The 22590-nt window shown below is 53.9% G+C and overlaps 8 protein-coding genes across 8 annotated transcripts; 5 read left to right on the top strand and 3 right to left on the bottom strand.

The window, feature by feature from the left end:
* Positions 1-156: 156 nt before the first annotated feature.
* On the bottom strand, positions 157-1838 carry MYCGRDRAFT_40428 (uncharacterized protein; the record flags this gene model as incomplete). Its single annotated transcript, XM_003853059.1, has 2 exons — positions 157-573; positions 624-1838. The coding sequence occupies 2 exons, from the start codon at positions 1836-1838 to the stop codon at positions 157-159; spliced, it is 1632 nt and encodes a 543-aa protein (XP_003853107.1).
* A 3590-nt stretch (positions 1839-5428) lies between these two features.
* Positions 5429-6033, top strand: MYCGRDRAFT_39839 (uncharacterized protein; the record flags this gene model as incomplete). Its single annotated transcript, XM_003853236.1, has 3 exons — positions 5429-5497; positions 5530-5761; positions 5837-6033. The coding sequence occupies 3 exons, from the start codon at positions 5429-5431 to the stop codon at positions 6031-6033; spliced, it is 498 nt and encodes a 165-aa protein (XP_003853284.1).
* An 814-nt stretch (positions 6034-6847) lies between these two features.
* On the top strand, positions 6848-8696 carry MYCGRDRAFT_40128 (uncharacterized protein; the record flags this gene model as incomplete). The annotated part of the gene is made up of 2 exons (XM_003853237.1): positions 6848-7100; positions 7165-8696. Coding segments are annotated over 2 exons (1785 nt in total), but the record flags the coding sequence as incomplete, so codon positions are not given.
* A 554-nt stretch (positions 8697-9250) lies between these two features.
* MgBem1 (uncharacterized protein) lies at positions 9251-11485 on the bottom strand (the record flags this gene model as incomplete). Its single annotated transcript, XM_003853058.1, has 3 exons — positions 9251-10915; positions 10990-11091; positions 11145-11485. 3 exons carry the CDS (start codon positions 11163-11165, stop codon positions 9251-9253), a joined length of 1788 nt encoding a protein of 595 aa, XP_003853106.1.
* Positions 11486-13498: 2013 nt separating this feature from the next.
* On the bottom strand, positions 13499-15324 carry MYCGRDRAFT_109254 (uncharacterized protein; the record flags this gene model as incomplete). The annotated part of the gene is made up of 2 exons (XM_003853057.1): positions 13499-13748; positions 13801-15324. The coding sequence occupies 2 exons, from the start codon at positions 15165-15167 to the stop codon at positions 13499-13501; spliced, it is 1617 nt and encodes a 538-aa protein (XP_003853105.1).
* A 160-nt stretch (positions 15325-15484) lies between these two features.
* On the top strand, positions 15485-17411 carry MYCGRDRAFT_109253 (uncharacterized protein; the record flags this gene model as incomplete). Its single annotated transcript, XM_003853238.1, has 1 exon — positions 15485-17411. The coding sequence occupies one exon, from the start codon at positions 15576-15578 to the stop codon at positions 17409-17411; it is 1836 nt and encodes a 611-aa protein (XP_003853286.1).
* Positions 17412-18125: 714 nt separating this feature from the next.
* MYCGRDRAFT_71466 (ABFa alfa-L-arabinofuranosidase-A-like protein) lies at positions 18126-20306 on the top strand (the record flags this gene model as incomplete). Its single annotated transcript, XM_003853239.1, has 5 exons — positions 18126-18317; positions 18381-18893; positions 18985-19144; positions 19196-19519; positions 19597-20306. The coding sequence occupies 5 exons, from the start codon at positions 18126-18128 to the stop codon at positions 20304-20306; spliced, it is 1899 nt and encodes a 632-aa protein (XP_003853287.1).
* A 233-nt stretch (positions 20307-20539) lies between these two features.
* MYCGRDRAFT_100024 (uncharacterized protein) lies at positions 20540-22565 on the top strand (the record flags this gene model as incomplete). The annotated part of the gene is made up of 3 exons (XM_003853240.1): positions 20540-21111; positions 21178-22269; positions 22327-22565. The coding sequence occupies 3 exons, from the start codon at positions 20808-20810 to the stop codon at positions 22563-22565; spliced, it is 1635 nt and encodes a 544-aa protein (XP_003853288.1).
* Positions 22566-22590: the final 25 nt, after the last annotated feature.

Genomic DNA, 22590 nt, shown 5'->3' with positions numbered 1-22590 from the left:
ACAAATATACATGGAATTGAACTCGGCCAACGAACTACCACACAACAGCCGAAACAGCTAGCATGAAGAGGAGAGATGACAATGAGAAGTTCGAATATGTGCGGCATAACAGCTCCCTTAATTTTGCATGTCACGATAGATACATCCATCCACAACCTACGACTGCGTCGGCATGTTGACCTTCGCCCGCGTGCTGACCGCATCCTCGGCCTTCCAGAAGCTCGTGACTGTCTTCTGCTGCGTGTAGAAGTTGATACCCGGCTTTCCATAGAATGTGTTCGCACCACCTCCCGCGATCGACTTCTTGTTGCCCGTGAAGCTGAACATGGGAAGCGGCACAGGGATCGGAACGTTGATACCAACCTGACCGGCTTCAATTTCCTTTTGGAATCGAGTGGCGGTCGCGCCGGAAGATGTGAAGATAGCTGTGCCGTTGCCGTACTCGTTCTCGTTGATGAGGTTAATTGCATCGTCGAGGGTGGGCACGTTCAAGCACACGAGTACTGGGCCAAAGATTTCTTCTTTGTAGCAGGTCATGTCTTTTGTGACGTTGGCGATGATGGTTGGGCCGACCTAGGAATGAATTAGTTGCGAATTGAAAGATGTCGATCAATGCCACTTACCCAGTTGCCGTTGGGGTACTTCTCTGGCTTCTGGCCTCTGCCATCGAGAACAATGGTCGCGCCCTCCTTCTCGGCGGACGCAATGAGGCTCTCGATTCTCTCCTTTGCCTGTGGCGAGATGACGGGACCAAGATCTGCACCCTCTTCAAAACCACCGTTCATGGACAGAGCCTTGGCGCGCTCAGCAATCTCAGGAGCCCAGTCCTTGGTCTCTCCGACAAGAACGAGAGTAGACAACGCCATACATCTCTGACCGGCAGCACCAAAAGCAGCACCGGCGATCGCATTGAGGGAGTGGTTCTTGTTGCAATCCGGGAGGACAGCCGCGTGGTTCTTGGCGCCCAAGTTGGCCTGCACACGCTTGCCATTGGCGCTACCACGAGTGTAGATGTATTCACCAGCCTTGTTGGAACCGACAAAGGAAATGGCCTTGATGCGTGGCTCGTCGATGATGAAGTCGACGGTCTTGGCAGAGCCGTGAATGATGTTGATGACACCTGGCGGGAAGCCAGCCTTCTCAGCAAGCTCGGCCAGAATCATGGCGGCACCTGGATCACGCTCGGAAGGCTTGATGATGCAGGTATTGCCAGTGATGGTGGCCACGGGAATGGTCCAGAGAGGAATCATAGCCGGGAAGTTGAACGGGCAGATGGCAGCGATGATACCAAGAGGTTCACGGTATGAGCGGGTCTCCATGTCCTTTGCCACCTCCAATACCTCACCCTTGAGGTCGCTAGTGATCGCGCAAGACTGCTCGGCGACCTGCAGACCACGGAGAACATCGCCCTTTGCATCAGCAAAGGTCTTGCCCTGCTCCAAGGTGATGCTGGCCGCTAGACGGTCCCAGTGCTCCCTGATCAAGGCCACGTACTTGAACATGATGGTCTGTCTAGCAAGAACGCTGGTCGCCCTCCACGCGGGAAAGGCCTTCTCCGCGCTGTCCACCGCCGCTTTCAGCTCTTCATCCGTCGACTGAGGTACTCGAGTCACGAGGTTGTTCGTGGCGGGGTCGTGGAGATCAATCCATTGTGTGGCCTTGGAAGCAACAAACTTGTTGTCGAGGAAATTCTGTGTGTCTGCCGGCTGTTGCACCTTCTCATGGTTGTTCGGATACTCTGTCGGCGAGCTGGCGGCGGATGTGGTACCGGCGAGGTGAGATGCCGTGGCGTGTATCCGTCGAGCTGCGATCTTGCTGGCATTGACGTTTTGAGGCATCCTGGCGAGGCGAGGAGCTACCGCTGGGCGGAGAGTGAGGTTCTGGAGAGCTCGACTCGAGATCGCTCGACGGGCTGCTGCCATGGTGTGTGAGCGACGATGAAAGACTCCGCTCGTTGTCTTTGTCGCAAGGTGATGTTAGTCTAGACCAGCGGCTCTGGGTAGGAATTTAGTCTACCCTCGGGCAGCTATTGTCACGTTGCCGGGCAAGCTTTTAGCCCGCAATATCAAGCGGAGACCGGGCAGGCGGGGAGCTTGAGTTGCTTGGGCCGATTTCGGCCGAGACTTTCAGATCGGTTTTCGGATCCGATCGTCTTCCATCCACACAGAACGTCTCCATTTCATCTCATCAACATCTCAGGCAAGAAGTGCTGCTTCCGACTTTTTGGATTCTGCCTGACACGCGGACCTCCAATACTGTCGGTGTCAACAGCTGTCTCCATCAAGAAAGCCATCCATACTGGCGCTGCTTGGCCTGTCCCACTGCAACCATGGATGCGTCCATCGAATACGTACGGCGCCGTTCCATCACATCAAGGGCGTGATTTATCCTGCTCACTGCAGCCTCGAACATGCAGATGCTCGTGCAGAGCCGAGATGCCTTTTCTCTGAACATGCCAAAGCATCTGGCGGCCGAACGAACCATAAGAGTTCATTTTCTGGACGACGAGATGGTTCGAGCATGAGGCGTCGAAAGAGCTTCGAGCCTTTGGCGCAAGGTAATTTGTTGAGCAGCGCTGTCCAAGCGCTATTCAAGTTGCACTGCAACCTGAAGATGACACGTTCAGGATCATGAGCCACGACAAGCAACCTGTTCAGTCACCAGTCACAGCATGTGGACACATCGGATGACCATAAAGTAACGCTCGATCCGCCTCGAAATTGAAGGCTTGCCTGCGTTCACAAGGTCTTGATCCAATGATCACCAGGAGAGGCCCCTGCTATGAGCAAGCGAACGCTTCCAGTGTGTTCATTGTGCACGTTGTTGGTGAAGGAGCTGCAGAGAGTACAAGGCTTTCTCGGACATGGCTCTGTTGCGCGATGGTAGCTTAGCGTGCAAGGTCTCTGGCTTGTTCGTGATGCATGATGAAGATCCGCATCGCCATGTGCCATAAGCTCCTTGTCCACGACCATCGATCGCATCATCAGACTGTGAGTTTTTCGATTAGCCACGCAGAAGAGCGCGCTCTTGTCCGCTTCCTTGCCTGGGACGATCGCCGGCCTTTCGAGTCTTGGCCTTCGAAGGCCGTGAAGAGTGACAGGTCGCAGGCCCTTCCTGTTGGTGGTCAAGGGTGTATCGTGCTGTCCATGCGTCTGGCGCTGTCGCCGGTGCGTCCGGCATGCGCAATACCTGGGGGAACGTCTACAAGGTAATTTGGAGACCAGTCGTCCCGGCGACTTGTCACTTCGGCTTGCACTGAGTCCCATTCAGCTACCTTGTTACGGCAGGGACATCCATGCAGAATTCAGCAGGCTTCTGGAGACGGGCTACCCAAGTTACTTGTGAAAAAGAGACAACCCTCGAACTCAAGAATCGTCACTCCTTCGGGCCATGACGTGCGATCCTCATATTGCGAAGCCACGTTGTTGCACAAATCTGTGACGACCACTATTCTGCATCAAGACCCTGCTTATATTGCTCAACGGAGAGAAAGGCGAGATGTCGGTCGTTGCACCACCAGAAACACTATACCGAACCGAGCTGTTTCGAGAAGGCCTAGGATCCGGAAAAATCCCGTTCGGCCACGTGCTGCTCGGCGAGGATCTGGCGCCTGGTCCGTTCATGCGTTCGTGTTCTCTGGGCTAGTCATGCACTTGATCGAGGGTTTATATTCGGTCCTTGCGAACACCAAAATTCATGCTCGTCAAGATCTCGGAAGGTGACCGGAAAGATGCTGAGCCGTTGTACAGGGCGGTGAGAGACCACTGCAGGACAATAATGTCATAACCCTACGGAAAGATGCGGGCGGCATGAGAGCGACACGACTACGAGGAGAGACTGGCCTCGATGTGTGCCGACTGACGACACTCGACACGATCGAGCTTGGCAAACGGGAAGATGTCGATTTTCCGGACCGCAGTATTGCGCTGTGCATTGTATTATTACTATTGTGCAGCAGCTCACGGAGTCAGCAGCCGGCCGCGTAAGGCAAAGTGACACGCGATAGAATGTGAGATCCGAATCGATCTATCGACTTGCAGCATCGACTGGTCGTATCGCAACCAGGACCGAAGTTCTCGCACATTTCCCCGATCTCAGGGCCGGACCGGAAATCGAAAGTGTCTCCAACGGCTGTCAGAAATGTGCTGAAAGAGGCTGACCCCGCATACTGTGCTAGGCTGCCCTGCACGTTGAGGTGATCATCACCCCGAAAACCAATTGCGGCGCATGGCAACATGCGCTAGTTCTTGCCCTGCTCATGCAAGGAACACCATGCTTGACGACACCTGGCTCTGGCGTGTGTCGGATTGTCTTGTTCTGCTTCATTAGTGCTGATGATGAGAGAATTGTGGTACCAGGAATCTTGACCTCGGAATCGATAGACCAGCAGAATCATCTATGATGCTCGAGAACATGGCTAATACAGCAAGGTCTATCACATCTGTGATCATCTGGAGCCGTGGCACCGCATTTTCACAACTTTAGCTTCTGGCGATCGCGGACCCCAACTTCTTGACTCGCAGGCAGTGCATTGAGGCCTAATACAGTAATGACCTTTCGCCCCAGATCTTCAGACGGATTCGAGCAGAATGCATTGGCCAAATTACGCTACAATATACGGAGTAGTGGAGATGATACCGGCGGACCTCGAAACTGAAGACGAGCAGTTGCCGCCGCATTTGCAGCGTTGCATAAGCTCGAATGCTCCGAGGAACGAATGCGGACAATCCCAGTGCACGGCACCACTGAATGATCAATCCCAGCCCTTGGCCCAACAGGGGAGCTGAAGTCGGCATCTGCTTATATCTCGGGCGCAGTCCGCGTCGACATCTCCTGTCCCATCAACAATCACTGCTACGCCGGAACATTGCCTCAATTTGAGGTTCGAGATCGACCATGAGGCCTTCACTGTGTCTGTGGGCCGTCGGAGCACTGGCAATATCGCACGTGCAAGCGGAGTACACACTCAACTCGACTGCCGCCATGGAGCTCCCAAAGTGCGTCACCGACTGCGGCTTGACAGTCCTTCCCAAAATGAACTGCACGCTTGGAGCCGACTGCTATTGCGCAAGAGGAGGTCCGGTTGCCATAGCCCTTACAGCTTGTGTTATGGCAGCATGTCCATCCTTACGCGAACCCATCCAAGGACTCAAATTCCAAGCGGACGGCTGCCACTGGCCACGCGATCGCGACCTCTCGACTGCAGCCTTGACCGTGAACGTCGCGCTGTTCGCGTTTACGACCTTGTTTCTCACTGCTCGGTTGGCTTCGCGCATGCCGCGATGGTCTGGTGCTGGTTTTAGCTGGGACGATGGTAGGCTGCTCTGTCGCTCCAAATCTGGGACGGTTCCACTGACAGGTCGCGTTTGCAGGCGTTGCCTCGCTATGTTACGTACCGATTGTGGGCATTTTTGTCGTCGGTGTCAACATGTATCACTACGGTCTGGGTAGAGACATGTGGATGGTTCCTACGGATAGCATTCTGGCTTGGAGCAAGGTTGGTGGTCAATCAAGCCTTTGTCAACTGAGCCACCCATATTGACCAGTTCTCAGTGGTTCTTCGCTTCTATGCCGCTTTACTTCGTGGCAGCTTTCTGCACGAAGCTCTCCCTGATCTTGCTCTACCTTCGCATTTGGCCGGACGACACTGGCACGAATCGAATATTCCGCATGGGATGCAAAGTCATTGGATTGTTACTGTTGCTCACGGCGTTCATTTCCGTGCTCACGCTCATCTTTGGGTGCAATCCCATCTCGGATGGTAGGTATCGCTTACAACGCTAGCGGTGCGTCTATCTCAGCCACATGAAATCGCTGACGACGTTCATCTCTACAGCATGGCGCTACGCAAACAGGGCGGGTGGGAAGTGCATTGACCGTGTGGCTGCCGGCTACGCCTTCGGAGGCCTCAATGTCATATTCGATCTGATCGTCATTCTGCTGCCCATTCCACGGATGATCGCTCTCAAGGTATCCATGAGGCAGAGGATAGGGTATGTCTTTGGCAGTGCAGAGTGGGATGCGTTCGACTGACTGATTATGCCAGCGTTGTGTCCTGCTTCCTCATCGGTCTCGTGGTGACTGTCTGCAGCACCGTGCGGCTCACTCATTTGTACCAATTGACGAATGTGAGGGACATCACGATGGACTTTTACCCATTCTTGATGTGGAGCGTGGTAAGTCACTTCGATGGTCAACCTCGTCCCATTGCTAATCCCCACTCCAGGTCGAGGTCTACGTCAGCATGTGAGTCCGTTGATGCGGCATATCACATCCTCAATGACACTGCCCGAGTTCTCTACTGACACTTCGAACAGGATCTGCTGCTGCATGCCCGCGATGGCCGGTCTCCTGAAGCGTTGCGTCTCCCACGTCGCCAACAGCAGTTCCATCATATCTTCACGGAACCGAATACATTCCTTCGACCTCGTCCGCCCGGAGAAGTCGATGAATAAAGGCAGCCAGTACAGCGAGGAGTACGTTGGCATGGGATCTCTTCCGCCAGTTTCAAAGCGCAGTATGGGTTGAAAGAGGAGGCATTGTGAATAATAGTGTACAAAACGAATCATGACCAAGTTGTATCATACGGTTCTGTTCGTTCAGAGCGCTTCCATGTCGTTCAAGAGAGGTTGCGATTTTCGCGCGTCGTCAATCGGCACGTGTGGTCGCTGAGGGTGTTCCTGCCTCGCGGGTGCCAGGCTGCACTCGCGTGCGGCTCAGCTCCGCCTTCCTGACGAAGTGAAGTTATCACGTTGACATTTTGCGCGGAAACTTTCTCAGACACATCACGATCGACGTTCTGATCAGCTTCAAATCGACTTCGAAATCACGGCTATCGCCGCGCCGCACACTCACGATGAAGATCCAACGACCAGGATTTGGCTTGCCATTGAGGTTGGCGGAATACAACTGGCGTGGCACCGGCCACGACGACGACGACAGGTTTCCACATGCCATCGAAGACTTCTTCGCCGTCTCTGCCGTCACTTTACGAGAGCGGCGAATGCTGGAATTTGTTGGGCAGATCACCGACAAGCCAGGTTGGTGGGAAAAGATCAAGAAGGATGAGATTGTTGCGCGTTGGAGACAGGAAGCTTGCGGTACCGAGCAGCAGCAGCAACGCTCGTCTGATCACCTGGATCAGAAGAGCTTTGACTATGTGAGTATCGAATCCCAAGTCGGAAGATGACGCTATGCCCACAGTCGCTGACCTGGCGGCAAAGTGCCTCGCTGAGCTTCACGACAAAGCTGCCTATCTTCAGCGACATGGCGTCGTTCACGTTCTGGATGTCAAAATCACCGTAGTGAAGTCGGACTTGGACCTTACTGATGTGTTCTGGACATCACTCAAATCGGCAGTGCTGGACTTCGAAAACGTTCCGGATCGCTGCAAAGACTGGCATCCTCATACCAACAAACAGGTCCTTGATCTCCTTCATCCATCTCTGTTCCCGCTAGAATTTGGCAAGACCCGAGTCTTGTCAGACTCTCTGGTACCACTGGAAGGATGTGTAGAGTATATCAACAAAGGCAAGATATGCCCAGTGCCGCGAGAGGTCAAAGAGAAGCGCAAAGTTCACATGCATCTCATGTGGGACAACATCAAATTCATGCAGGCCTGGGGGTCCTTTCAATGGCTGCCTTCCGAGATCGAATTCCATCAGAATGGCAAGGCCTACATCGCCAGCTACGTGAACAACCTTCATCCGGATCAACATAAAGACACCTATCGCGTCCTGGAGACTGCAGTCGACAAAGCAGTTCCTCTTTGGAACGAATGTCTGTCATGGTTCCACTCGCGGTCGCGTATCGAAGACCGGCACATCGGCATTGAGGGTCTCGTCCCGCCCGTGGGATCGAACGGCGAGACGGACGACGATGTGGACTGGGAGGATCCGGATTACGACACCTGGGTGCTCAAGCAGCAGCCTTCGGCAGTCAAGTTTGCTTCCTTCGACGCGCAGGCACAGGAAGCCAAAGCCCAGCGACTGGATCTACGCACCAGGTTCTCGGAAGGTTTGCAAGTCATCTTCAAGCTGGCTAACGTCGTGTTAACGCCGGAGAATCCACGATACGATGGCAGCAACTGGCACATAGAAGGCTGTTTGAACGAGCACATCGCAGCAACGGCATTGTTCTACTACGACTCTGACAACGTTACGGACAGCCACCTCCACTGCCGTCAACACGTCGACGCAGAAGAGCTGCGCGACCAGTGCGCACAGGGTGAGGGCATTACCATGTGCAAGATGTACGGTGTCAACTGGGGAGGCAGCGCCGTCCAAGAACTCGGCAAAGTCCTCACAAAGCCGGGTCGTATACTTGCCTTTCCCAACGTGCTCCAGCACAAGGTTGGTCCCTTTCAGCTACAAGACAAGTCGAAGCCCGGACACCGCAAGATCCTCGCCATGTTTCTGGTGGACCCGCACGTCCAGGTGCTCTCCACGGCAAACGTGCCACCGCAGCGTCGTGATTGGTGGGCCGCGGAAATCCGCAAAGTCGAACTCTTCGCTAGACTGCCTGTGGAGTTGTTCGACCACATTATCGACGACGTGGAAGACTTACCGATGACCTGGAAGCAAGCATGCGAGGCGAGGGAGGAATTAATGAAGGAGCGGGGTGCCTTCACTGCCGAATTTGACGAGATACCCAGTGAGGTGAGCAAGCACGCCGGATGTTCAATGCTCTCTGATTGATGACTGATCTGCGTACAGGACACCTTCAACTTCTGCGAGCACTGAGTAGTTTCAATGTCTGCATTGTCGTTTCGTGTGGGTCGACAGATAGCTAAATCTCCAGACAACTCAGCAATGTGCGGGCATGTATACGGCCAGTCAAGTCAGAAGTACAACGGCATGTGTGCGGGCTGATGATCGATCAATACAAGAGCGGTAGCATCTCTATCATGGGAATGGACGCGAGCAGGCGGCTGGGAAGTACAACAGCATTTGACTGCATGGAAAGGAGATCATCAGCATTGATGAATGTGTCTTTCCTTCGAAAAGAAGAACATATTAGCCATATTTCCAAAACTGCCAATTTTCGTTCTTCAAAAGGGTATAGGCAGCAAAAAAGCAGGAACATCTCCACGACTCAACTCCACCCTCCGTTCCTCTTTTCCCTCCATCGCGCATGAAAAGAATACCACGCTCCACATCGAAGCACACAAAATAAAAATATCGTCCTAGATTCCTCGCATTGCAACCATGCATTCATCCATGCATTCATCCATCAATCCATCCCACCACATTCACGACCCCGCCGCCCTCACCGCCAACGTCAACTTCTCATTCCTCTCCACGGCGATATCCAGATCCTCATCCCCTTCCAATCGATAATACTCCCCATCCTTCTCATCCCGATACTCAATATCCAGATCCTCATCATCCTGATCCTGACCCTTATACTCCAACTTCCTCCTCTCCACGATTTTCTTGTGCAGTTCGTCGTACGTGAATTGTCCCCGCGGCGCCATGCGGATGACGACGCACGTATCGCGGTCGAACCAGGCCTTGACTTTCACCGGCGCGTTGGGCGTGCTGGTGCCGCCGCCGGGCGCGGGGAGGGTTTGTTGGCTGGAAGTGAAGGAGCCGTTGGCTTGGGAAGATTGAGAAGGGCGGTGCGCGTAGGGTCCAGTGGCGGAGTTGAGGGTTGTGGATTGGGAGGCGGAGTATTGGTGCGATGGCCGAACGGGAGCGGTTGTTTGGTGGGATATTTGCGAGGATTGGGAGTATCGTGCGCGAGGATCGGAGGGTCGGGCGTGTTCGTTGAGATCCACTGCGTTCGGATCGATTTCGTAGTCGCCTTCCCGTGGTGCGAAGAAGTTCCGTACCAGGGATGAGTTTGTGATGTGTGGTGCCAGCTTTAGCAGATCGCGGAGGTACTCGTCCAGATTTGCTCTTCGTCCCTCGCTGATGCTGTCTGTGACAAACTTGACCGGTCCTGGCATGTATGGCAGTATCCGGGGTTTATTCGGTGCCGTCCTCGCCTCTTCGGGAAATGCGTTGATCAAATTAATTTGCAGTTCGTAAAAGTCCTCGTAAATGCGCGAAAGATCCCAGTGCGAGCCGTTTGACAGCCTGCACTCCACGATGAAGTGGAATTTGTCGTCCGAAAAGATGAATCGCGGTACAGACGCTCGCACCGCGGCGAAGACGTTCTGCTGCGACATGCTGGTCTGCCGAGAATGTCTTTGCTGTCCATATGCGCTCTGTCCGTTCACGCTCATTCGTCCCATGCCCTGCTCGAGATTACCGGAGATTGACACAGTGCCGAGAGGTACGCTGTTGTTCTTGTATTCGGCCGCCATCTTTTTCCACTCCTCCACCTTTGGAATGCCTGCCGCCGACACCGCGGCCACCGGATCCTCCACAGCCTTGCCCGTCGTCATGTCTCGAATCTCGATGAATGATACTGGAATGAGTCCGGGTCCTCCTAGGCGAGTTATAGGCTTTGCGACAAACCATTCCGGATTCGACTGCGCTATGACAATGATCGCCTCACCCTCCTTTGCATCCAGCTCGTCCGGTCGTTCCGCGTGGAAGTCGTACGACACGACGCCATAAACACCGCCGGGTGCCTTGCTCCCACTGTAAGACTTGGTTGGTCGGTGGCCCGGCATTGGCGGTACGGTACTCATTCTCGGCGCAGGTGGGGTAGAGCCCTCGGCGTAGCCGCTATCGTGTGTGGTACTGGATATGGATTGCGCGGAGTCGCCGCTGTCGCGCACTGTCTTTCCAACAATCTCGAAATATTTCACTGGAACCAGTCCTCGCGCATTGCGCAAGGGGTTGCAGGCTTCGTACCAGTCCGCATCGTTTTCGCGGCTCAGAACGTGCAGGAAGTCGCCGGCAGAAAAGGAAAGATACATGTCAGAGTCGGCGGGCGCATTGTAATCGTATATCGCTTTTATGACCTGTGTATTGCGACGTCAGTGGGGAATCTTCCTGAATGGAAACGCGCGCGGCTTCTACGGCTGCTCTCTCGTACCTTTTTGGGCGGCTCGATTGCGATGGCGTCCTTGTTCTGGACTGATATCGGAACAGGTTGTTTCGCCGAGTCGTGCTTGTCGCTCTTGATCGACCGTCGGAACTGTTCCTTGTCAGCGCGATGTGCAGACCGGATGTCCCGCGTGCACTGCCTACCTTCATAGCCATTTTGTCCATCCTTGCTGCTTATGCTCACACTTGAGCGCGCCTCTTACAGAAAGGAAATTGTCGCGCGCACAATAGCACTGTACCTTCGCGATTGTCCTCCTCTTAAGCGACCGTGGTAAGAATGGTGTCCTCTCTGCGCCTGCCGAACAATGAATGTGGGTGTAAGACAGCCGTCACAAAGCCGAAGTCGTCTCTGGTCGCGATTTCCGGCGGAATGAGCCACTATCGTATACGTCGTCGCCTGCCTCGGTCGCGGTGGGAGGGAGTAAAGTCGCGAAAAGCAGTGTTTTCGATTGCAGGCGCGGAGGCGGGGTGGTGGCGGTGTTGTGTTGGTGCGTGGTGTATGGGAATCGGATGCGTCGAAGCGTGAGAGTAGGTTGGTAGCGTGCGTTCCCGTCCAACGGCGAAATCGTCCGGATTGCACAAGAAAGAAGCCGCAACGGCTGCTGTGTTCAAGGCACGACACCTCGGAGGAGCAGGTCAATCTCAACAAGGCAAGACGGTGATCTCTTGATCTGTCTCACAATAGCTGAACAAGACGATACCTGTGCTTCTCTTGTTTCCCTCTCGACTGTATTCGGGCCAAAGTTTGATGATCGCCCGCCGCTTGCTTTGTCCCAGACTCCACCGAAGATGCGCCAACAATAGCGACTGACCGGGGTTGCACGTGGCAGCAACAAGGCCTGGAGTGACAGCAATGACGGAGCGATGAACGTGGATCTGAGTCTGTACGCTCTGTTTACGGCCAGATTGGGGCGGACGGACGACAGAGTGCGGTAGGTTCGGTGGTAGTCAGACGGAGTACCACATGGCGAGAAAACTCGGAGCGGTACAGCACCAAGACCACATGCAGAGCCTACCAGTAGTACCAGAAGAAGCACTTCCACAACCCTCGTGGCAGCCCGACGACCTCATTGCCGAGTGGGGCAGATCCCCGACACAACAGTACACACACGACACACAAGCCATCCCTTTCAATCGACTCTCAACCCTCAAATGTACGCCATATCCTTCCCTCTACGGTTCGTCCGCCGCTCTGTATGCAAGCCTCTCCACGAACAGCTGCAGCCGCCGAATGTACGGATTCGCTCGCCGTTGTGCCTCGACATACGAATGGCGGTCTACCGCACAGGCGGCTGCTTGACGCCCAAATGAGCCGACATGTTGCCAACCTGTTTGCTCCTCCTGGGATGCTGTCCGTGTTCGCCTCTCGGTGCTCCGCCCACTTCGCTGTCAACAATAGTGTTGTTGTTGAGATTTATACCCACCACACCACACCGAAACGTCGTCCCTTCTTCGCCACACCTGTCATCCAGTTCAAGATCACGAAATAGGTACTCGCATCATGCCGATCGACCAACAGACCAGGACGTCCTTGCAATAAAACATCATAACCGGGTTGGAAATCACTGAACGCCAGCCGTTCTTCGACATGGACCCTTCAGGGACCACGTTTCAAGAACCCTCTCGATTCCCACGCCAGATTACAGCATCTCTGAATCGAGCAATGAGAATATAGAAACATGGCGGCGAACGATGCGCTGGCGGCTGGAGCATGCGCGACTGACTCCCGAGCTGCATGACATATGCCGAATAGCCCAGCAATCTATTCTTGCATCTTTGTCGCGAATGCACCGTTGGGTCGACAAGCACGACCACTCAATCGCTGCTGGTACCTGACCTGGTCGACTTCGCTGCAGGAACATGTTGAGATCGGTCTGGGTTGATCGTAGCTAGATGTCGCGGGATTTGAATCCGAACGCGCGTTGTGCAGCCATTTCATTCTCAACAAAACATCGTTGCTATTGGTATCGATCTTAAATGTCTTTGACATCTCAGAGCCGACTGTCTGGATGTCTGAAGATCGCGCATGGATATGAAGTACGCGTCACTATCACCATGCTCACACTCCCTTGGTATCATCACCAATCCAAGCCATGCCGAAAACCGATCCTAAGGACAGTGCACGAACCCAGTTGAGGCCTGCCAAAGCCTTGTCGTCTCGACGCTCGAACTCGACAAGCAGGCTACTGTAAAGAACCCGACCGACGGCGTGCCGTATCCGACATGGAATACCGTGCTTCTCTCTCGCCGGACACAGAGGACGATCATGAGCCGAAAGCAAGTCCATCAAATGCCGACACCAGCTTTCCTCCGGTGTCTCCCTTCCGGCACAACAGGCAAAGCTCGTTCGAATGAGGTTAGTTCTGCGCCGCGCAGGAATCAGGTGAAGCAATGAGATCGGAGGAGCGGTCTTGAAGATGTGGATGGGAAGTGCAACGCGGTCGGACGGTCCATGTGCTTTTCACCGATGATGCGCGAAGTCGAAAACGGTGAGTCTATCATATTTGACCTTTGATGTCGGTCATGCCGAAGGCAGCTCGCTTGGCGTTCTCGAGAATGTTGCCGGCCTTGCCAGTGAGGAAGCGCGTAGATCCGTCCTTTTCTTGTAAGAGATTCTCGCCGTTGTTTTGGCAGATGAACGCGAGACAAGCCTGAAGAGTTGCGTTGTCAAACACCGAGTCAGCAGGGCTGTCGATGTGAAATGCAAGCTCTCTGGCCACGAATTCACTGTTCACGTCGGGCTTGTATCTGGAAAGAAGTCAGCAAATGACGATGCAGGCCAGATTGAGGTACTACTCACGCCTTCCCCATGGCAGCCAGCGCAGCAAGCCGCTCTCGAGCAACGAACATATCCATCAGGTATGGTACCATACCAGTGTCGTGGGAATCGTTGTATAGCTGGAAGAATTTATGGTAGTTGCCGGACGCGAGGGCCTTGCGCACCTGGAGAGCAAGCTGCACGAAAGGCCCATTCTTGTCTGCTGGAGTTAGTTCGGCCAACATGTTGTTCATGTCGACCCGGTTTCGCGTGTAAATCAGATACAGGATGCGGTAAGCCAAAAACTCATCTTCTTCTCCGCCACTGCCGCCATTCTCGCCCAACCTCATCTTGTACAGTGCACGCAACTGCGTCTGACACTGGTTGTACTCACCCAAGTCCTTCATCTGCAGGGCAATGCGCGCGTGTACTTCGTACACCTTGATGGTGAATGCCGTCTTGATGCGCTGGACCGTGAGGTCTTGTCGTAGTGACTTCAGTTGATCGCAGACATATGTGTAGTCCTTGTCGGTGCGCCATTTGTCTATGATGAGTGCCAATGTCTTCTCTAGAACAGGTACTGGTCGAACTGAGCTTGGAATAGGAGGCGCCGTCAACCGAAAGTAGTTCTTTTCGAGTGTCTGACATGTTCCAATGATGGGTCCAGCGTGCGCGTCGTGTGAAGAAACATCTATACGGGGAGAGGAAATGGGGGAGATATCATCGGAGGAAATCTGACCGAAACGTTGCCGGCGTCGCTCAAGCGCATCTGAGCTGGTATCGAACCAGCTGGTGTTGGTCGTCTCTTTGCGCTTCTTATCCTGATTCTTACTCTTGCCAACAGCGCCAGTCACACGATCGGCCAATGTCAATTTCGCCATAGTGTTCTTCTTCTTCCACGGTGGTGTGACGGCTCGTCCGTGCGATTCGCTGCCGTTTTGGTCCGGTGATTTCCGTTTTCGCGTGCCAGCTCCTGTGGCATACAAAGGGTTTTGGAGCGATGCGGTCGGATCGGTATTCGTGGCATACAGAGGATTTTGAAGCGATGCAGTGGGATCGGGGTTAGTAAGCATTTCTTGCTGTCGACTGAAGAGCGCAGCCTGCTGCCGGGCTTCAAGAAGGATCTGGTGAGGTAGCGGGAATGCCTTCCAATCACGCTCATATATGATCGGGCTGTCATCCACTTCCATGATCACTTTGGAGAGTGCCGCGCGAATATCGGCATCGAGAATGCCGGAGAATGCGGGCTCGTCTTTGCGTTTGTTGAACTCGGAAAAAGCCCGCGTCACATAATCCAGAAGCGAAGGAGGATATTCCTTCTTCTTCTTGGGTGTTTCCTGCGGCGGCAGTGGGTCTTTGGCGAGCGTTCGCCTCGCCGCAACTTGCGTGAAGGACGGTTCCGCGGTCATGGCGACCGTGTCGGCGTACAGTGCGCCGAGAGTGGCAGAAAGGAACTAGATTGTGGAATAACGACGAAGGAGACAAGTGTTCGTGTGGCGGTGCTAACAGATGGAGCAGCCTTTGATCGTGGATGATGTTCGCGTCGTGAAGTGCTGTCTTTGTTGGTGTTGAAGAGGAAGAAGAATGAGGAAAGACGGTGACGGGAAGCCAAGGAAGTCGCATGAGAGCACGTGACCACAAATCCTGTGAATGGGACTTGCAAAACACATCCACGTGAGCATATCATGAATGAATTGGCCTCGCGAGACGATATCTTTTCACTTTTTTAGCATTCCGTGGATCTCTGGCCTTTTCAAGTGATCATCGGCTTCTCAGCTTGATCGTACTGCTGCAACAAATTTCTTCCATGTCTGCGAATGTTCCTCCGGCAGCTAGACTTGACCACAGCCCTCAGGCCATCGCTCTACGATGACGAGACTTTACTCTTTGTGCAGGACAGCGTCGGACTCTACGAAGGCAAATACAAGATTCCCAACTATCAGCATGGTCATGCCTATCTCACATCGCATCGAGTGTGCTATATCGACAATGAAGAACCAAGAAAGTACTCCGTTGCAGTGGACCTCAAGGAGATCGACCGGATCGAGTTCTATGCTGGGTTCCTCAAGTCATCGCCGAAGATTACACTATTTCCCAAAGCATTGAAGAAATCAGCATTGGGAGTTCGTAGTCCTGTCCCGAAGTACGCCTCTCCCAGCGACGCTCTCGTCGGAGCTGCGACTTCATCGCCACGCTTGACGCCTCAGTCGACCGCTCCTTCTCGAGACATCAACGCTACCTGGATCTGTCCAATATGCGGCCTGTCAAATCCAGTGCCTTCAAACTTCGATCCTTCCACGGCGAACCAGCACACACCGCTTCCACCATGTCAGGCCTGTGGGATCAAGCCACCACTCGTGCATCTAGTGAGGGCAGCAATCGCAGCCATGTCGAATCACATTGGAGGAGGAGTCTCCTCACCACGAAACTCAATCGATGTATCCTCTGTAAATGCAGGATCGTCCTCGCTGCAGCAGTCGGCCACGACACCCAACCAATGTCCACGGTGTACCTTTCAAAATCATCCTTCCTTGTCGACTTGCGAGATCTGCGGTGCATCGTTACAGAATGCCTCTCATCGACGCTCACAAATCATAGAATCCGCGATAAATCGGCCTGAGAGTCCTGGACCTTCGTTGAGCACCAACACTATCATCGGAGACGACACGATCGAGACGATCAAATTCTCGTTCCGCGACGGTGGAGAAAAGACTTTCACAGAGCGACTGAGGGGCGCTCTTGTGCAGCGCAAATGGCTCTTACAAAGTGCGCCTCCAGTTCCGCGAGCACCTCAAACCCCACCACAGTCAGGTGGATTTTCGAGGCCGCCAGACTCTCCAGCTCCAGCCAGCACACCGCAACGAGTCGTCGGTATAGCAGGACTGGAGCAGCGAGGTGCAGCACTACGTCAGAACAACCAGGCCGTGATAGGAACTGCATTTGAAGATCTCGAAGCTTTGATGACATCCGCGAAAGAAGTCATCAAGATGGCCGAGCAGTTCGCAATGCAGTCGAACGGGACGACTGACGGCGAGACTAGAAAGCTGATATCGGACTCGACTTCGGCACTTGGATTGATCACAACGAAAGACATGCTCGGATCCGGCTCATCCGCTGAGCAGACCTACCTCACGGAGTTGTCGCGAGATCTGGCAGAATATCTCACCGACGATAGGAAAGGCATACTGCGAAAGGAAGGCGGAATCATGTCACTTGTCGATCTATGGCAAGTCTTCAATCGGACCCGAAACGGCATCGAACTCATATCGCCTGCGGACTTTGGGAAAGCGGCGAATATGTGGGATAATCTTCGGTTGCCGATTCGTCTACGTCGATTTCGTAGTGGTCTGCTTGTCGTACAAGAACGAAGTCGGACGGACGAGAAGACGATTGCAAGTCTCCTGGCCTGGCTGCGACAGCCACAGAACCACTCTCTGCCTGTTGATCCGGTCACGAACGAATTAGAATTCGGTAGAGGCGTGACAGCACATGAGACCGCAGAGCGTTTCGGCTGGAGCGTGGGAGTTGCAACTGAGGAGCTCGAGATGGCTGAAGAGACTGGCGCCATTTGTCGAGATCAGTGTCTTGATGGCATTCGTTTCTGGAGCAACTCTTTCATGCTGTTTTCTCCTCCTCCTCAGATAGTGTCTTGAGACAGCCGCCAGAACGACTACTACTACTGATGGTGCATGGACTCTTCTTAACAGAACATGCACCATAACGAAAACCATGGGCAGCTTCCTTCATTCATGCTTGATTCTCTGCCATATCGCGGGATCATGTCTTTCATCGGCGAAGGACGGAATAGTGCATTGCTACCGGTCCAACCCACCCAACTCGCCATGCATTACCGAACAAAAACAAGTCAAGCTCCTCAAGCTCCAGCAGCCGAAAGCTTACACCCGGTCTTTCTACTCGATCTGCACTGACAACAGTTTAGACGAACACATATTGGCGGCTAAATGACAACTTCTCCGACCACAGTGCCTCGCTCGTCATTGCAACGAGAGCTGGGATGCTGGGCTCTCACTTGGATACGAGGTTGTTTTTACCCGATCCCAGATTTTCCGTGAATGTACTTCGTCCCCGCCTTGATCCTTGCTCATGCACCCCGCATGTGATCCCTCTTCCTTCCCAAATTGGTCGAACAACACCACTCCGTATTACCATAGATCTGCCGGAGCGGGCATCTCTCCTCACGAAATGCGGGAGAGTGGAGCCGATATCGTGAGAGAGCGATGGCGGAAGCATTGGAGAACGTCACAGGATCGGAAGAAGGAGATAACGAGCACGATCAAGTACAAGTAGGCGGTCCGGCCTGCTGAATCGATCTCGTGTTCATGGTCCTCATTCAAGCCTCTTTCAAGATGTTTGCGAAAAGTCTTCTAACGCTCGGCTTGGCCCTCGCGGCTCAGGCGGTCGAGATCACCGTCAAGTCGACTGGAGGAAATGCTACATCACCTCTTCAATATGGGATCATGTTCGAAGACATCAACAACTCTGGAGATGGCGGCGTGTACGCCGAGCTTGTTCAGAATCGAGCATTCCAGGGCAGCGGTGTGAGTTCGACGCCGTCGACCCAGACACGTGACAGCATAGCTAACGAGCCTGTCATCGCATAGATCTGGCCAAGCAACCTGACTTTTTGGTCTGCGCTTGGCGGTGCCCAGCTATCCCTGCTGAACCTCTCGACGCCACTATCGTCGGCTCTGCCAGCTTCGATGCAGGTTACTGGAACCGGGAATGGTATCGGCTTCTCCAATGCTGGCTTCTGGGGCTTCCCGGTCGTCTCGAACTGGACCTATAAAGGCTCCTTCTATGTCCATGGTGACTACAACGGCAACATCAGCGTCAATCTTCAGTCCTTGGAGAAGAAGTCTTGGGCAGAGGCGTCGATCGAGGTGTCGTCCAGCTCTGGGCAGTGGACACAGTACCACTATACGCTACAGCCAGGTCAGGATGCTCCGAATTCGAACAATACCTTGGACTTTACCTGGGACTCCACTTCTGGATGTGCTCTTGACTTCAACTTGATCAGCCTATTCCCCCCGACGTACAACGACCGGGAGAATGGATTGCGGATTGATCTTATGGAAGCGATGGCTGGCTTGAAGCCGTCGTTCTTCCGAGCTCCGGTAAGTCGAACATCAGTCTGGGTGAAATGTTTTTGTGCATTGCCCTTCCTGCATCATCTTCAATTGGCAAAAGTCTGATGAAAGAAAAAAGGGAGGCAACAACGTGGAGGGTCTCCAGTCACCGTATTGGTGGAACTGGACGAACACTATCGGTCCACTGACAGACCGACCTGGATATCCCGATACCTGGAGCTATGAGATCACCGATGGACTCGGCTTGATAGAGTACATGCTGTGGGCACAGGATCTCGGTTGGTTGTCCAGTACTACGTTCCTTTCGAGAGATCGCTGACCAGTGCTAGGCATGGAAATTGTTCTTGCAGTATGGGCAGGCCTCTGGCTCGACAAGGAAGTCGTCCCAGAAGATCAGCTCCAGCCGTACGTGCAGTCCGCACTGGATGAGATCGAATTCCTCCGAGGCGACGCTTCATCGCCTTGGGGCAGTGTTCGTGCCAGTCTCGGATACCCGGAGCCGTTCTCTGTCAAGTATGTCGAAGTCGGCAATGAAGACAGCTTGAACGAAGGAGACAAGAGTTACCGGGAGTACAGGTTCAAGATGTTCAATGATGCCATTAGCGCAGCTTACCCAGACATCAAAGTTATCTCCAGCTTTTACGATGTCGATGGTCCCACGCCTGTAGATGGAACAGCTGGAGGTGAGCAGTACTTTCGTGGCTTCAAGAACCTCGCTAACCGTTTGCAGACTATCATCAGTACGCCCTCCCCATCGAGATGTCGTCTGAGTTCGGCAAATTCGACAACTATACCTCAGATCATCCGATCCTCATTGGCGAGTATGCCATTGTCGAATACGACGGCTTTAACAGAACTGAGGTGACCTGGGAGAAAGGCGCCCCACGAGCCTTCACACCTTTCTGGTATGGCACAGTCGCAGAAGCCATCTTCGTTCTCGGAGCCGAGCGCAATTCAGACAAGATGATCGGAGCAGCGTACGCGCCGATGCTGCAGAACCTGAACAGATGGGAGTGGATTCCAAATCTCATCTCGTATGATGCGAACCCAGCACACACCACGCTCTCCACGAGCTACCACATGATCAGCCTGTTCTCCAGCAATCGGATCACGGAGAATCTGCCCATGGAAGGTGCCGAGTTTGGTCCAGCGTACTATGTTGCTGGCCGTAGCAACGTGACGGGCTCGCATATCCTCAAGGCAGCTGTTTACAACAGCACTGGGGATGTTCCATTCAATGTCGTCTTCGAAGGGGTCGGAGCTGGCTCGACCGCGACATTGACATACCTGACCGCGCCGATGAATGCCAGTCAGCCAATTGGTGGGAATATTGTCGAGACACACACGTCCCAGGTGGATGCAGATGCCAATGGCGCATTCTGCTTCAGCTTGCCGGAGTACTCGGTCGCTGTACTGGATGTTGCCGGAAGTGATTGCTAGTTCTTATTGAAAGCTAGCAGAGACTGTGTGCGTGGGTAGTGGCCTCGCAAAGATGTTAATATGTGTTTAAAAATTAATGTACCTTATCCACGAGGAGAGTGAAGTCCTTCGACCAACGCACGGACCCACGGCGGATATCCCGCTCTTGCTTGAGCTTCGAGTTTGGATGTGAACTTCGAGATTTTGCACCTTCGATCATCAACATTCACCAGCTCTGTCACCCCGTTCCGCGCATCTTGTCATTGTCGCATCATCCGACGACTGATGCAGACTCATCCACTGGCACTTCCCGTTCCGTTTAGTCCCACTGACCGACGGACCGAAATCGAGACCTCGAACCTCCTCCGCCGAAAGCACTTCCGTGTTCCTTCCCTGAAGACGTTCAATTGATCGTTATAGGCACGCACGACGGGAAAGAACTACCGGATACAACTCCTCCACACCTGCACGCGACACCTACGTAAGAGCGCGCAGAAGAACACAACTGAGGAAAATATCAGCATGTCTGACGGGAGACTGCAGTCCTCTCGTGATGACCACCGCCGCCGCGACCACGGTGACCGCCGCGAGAACCGTCGCTCGCGATCTCCGCACGACCGCCGCAACCAGAGACGCGGTCAGCCCGAGGTAGACAGCTATTCTTCGCAACGAGGATACCGTGAGCGCGAGCGCGAGGATCGCTACGGCGGTGGCCGCGGTGACCGCAGAGACGACCGCCAATGGGGTGGAGACCGTGGATCCGCTCGGCGCGATGCTCGACGCGATGATGACGGCGACCGTCGCCGTGGAGGTGACCGTCGCGGAGGTGATGACTTGTTCGGTGACAGGAGAGGACCACCACGCGGCGGCCGCGATGATCGTGCGCCTCGAGAGGACAACCGTGATCGTGGACGTGATCGCGACGACATGAGACAGCTCGAGAATCAGTCCAAGCGCAAAAGCGCTTCACCACCGCGCAAGCCAAAGGAGCCCACGCCCGATCTTACCGACATCGTTCCGATTCTGGAAAAGCCTCGCCGGATGACGCAGTGGGATGTCAAGCCTCCGGGATACGAGAATGTCACTGCTGAACAGGCTAAGCTCTCTGGCATGTTTCCACTTCCTGGCGCACCTCGTGTGCCGGCAATGGACGCCAACAGGCTCAAGGAGTTCATGGCTCAGCCAGGCTCGCAGGCTAATACTTCAGCTCTCAAGCCTTCTTCGGCTCGCCAATCGAAGCGTCTGCTCGTTTACAACCTCCCAGCATCGGCTACTGATGATAGTCTCATGGACTTTTTCAACTTGCAGCTTAATGGGCTCAACGTGACTAAAGGCGCAGACCCGTGCATCTCCGCAAACATCAGCCAGGGCAACGGATACGCTCTACTGGAGTTCAAGACTCCCGAGGATGCCACCAATGCAATGGCCATGGATGGTATCAAGATGGAAGCCGATGTCGACATGGGCAATGGCGAATCAAATGGTACCTCGAAGGGTCTGGAAATCAAGAGACCAAAGGACTACATTGTGCCGACCGTGTCCGATGAGACCGAGAACACCTCTGGCCTTTTCTCCTCCATCGTCCCAGATACGCAAAACAAGATTTCGATCACCAACATCCCTGTCTACCTCCAGGAAGAGCAGGTCGTCGAGTTGCTGACCTCCTTTGGCCAGCTGAAGAACTTTGTTCTTGTCAAGGACAAGTCGACCGAAGAAAGCCGCGGCATTGCATTCGTCGAGTACAAGGACCCCGATTCGACGACCAAAATAGCACTCGAGGCGCTGAACGGGATGGACCTCGGCGATGCTGCTTTGAAGGTGAAGCTTGCCAGTATTGGTATTCAGCAGGTCAGCGGAGAAATGACCGTGGGCGCCATGGGTCTCATCGCTGGAACTAAGAGCACCGATGCTGACAACGGGCGCGTGTTGTGCCTCATGAACATGATTACACCAGAAGAGCTTATGGATGCTGACGAAGCAGATGGTGAGTTACGATGCTTATGTCTTGCCACTTACCCACAGCATGCTAATGTAAGAGCAGAAATCCTCGAGGATGTCAAGGAAGAATGCGCGAAGTACGGCGAATTGATGGAGGTCAAGATGCCCCGACCCACTGGCGGCTCGCGTCAAAACAATGGAATCGGTAAGATTTATCTGAAATACAAGGCCCCGGACAGCGCCGCGAAGGCATTGGGAGCGTTGGCAGGCAGGAAGTTTGCGGATCGTACTGTCGTTGTGACTTACTTCGGAGAGGAGTACTTTGACGTCAACGCATGGTAGAGAGGAGAGACGTGGAGAGCATGGC

This window comes from Zymoseptoria tritici, chromosome 4 (assembly GCF_000219625.1).
Source record: "Zymoseptoria tritici IPO323 chromosome 4, whole genome shotgun sequence".
Taxonomy (NCBI): Eukaryota; Fungi; Ascomycota; class Dothideomycetes; order Mycosphaerellales; family Mycosphaerellaceae; genus Zymoseptoria; species Zymoseptoria tritici.
This window is presented reverse-complemented; position numbering and strand designations above follow the sequence as displayed.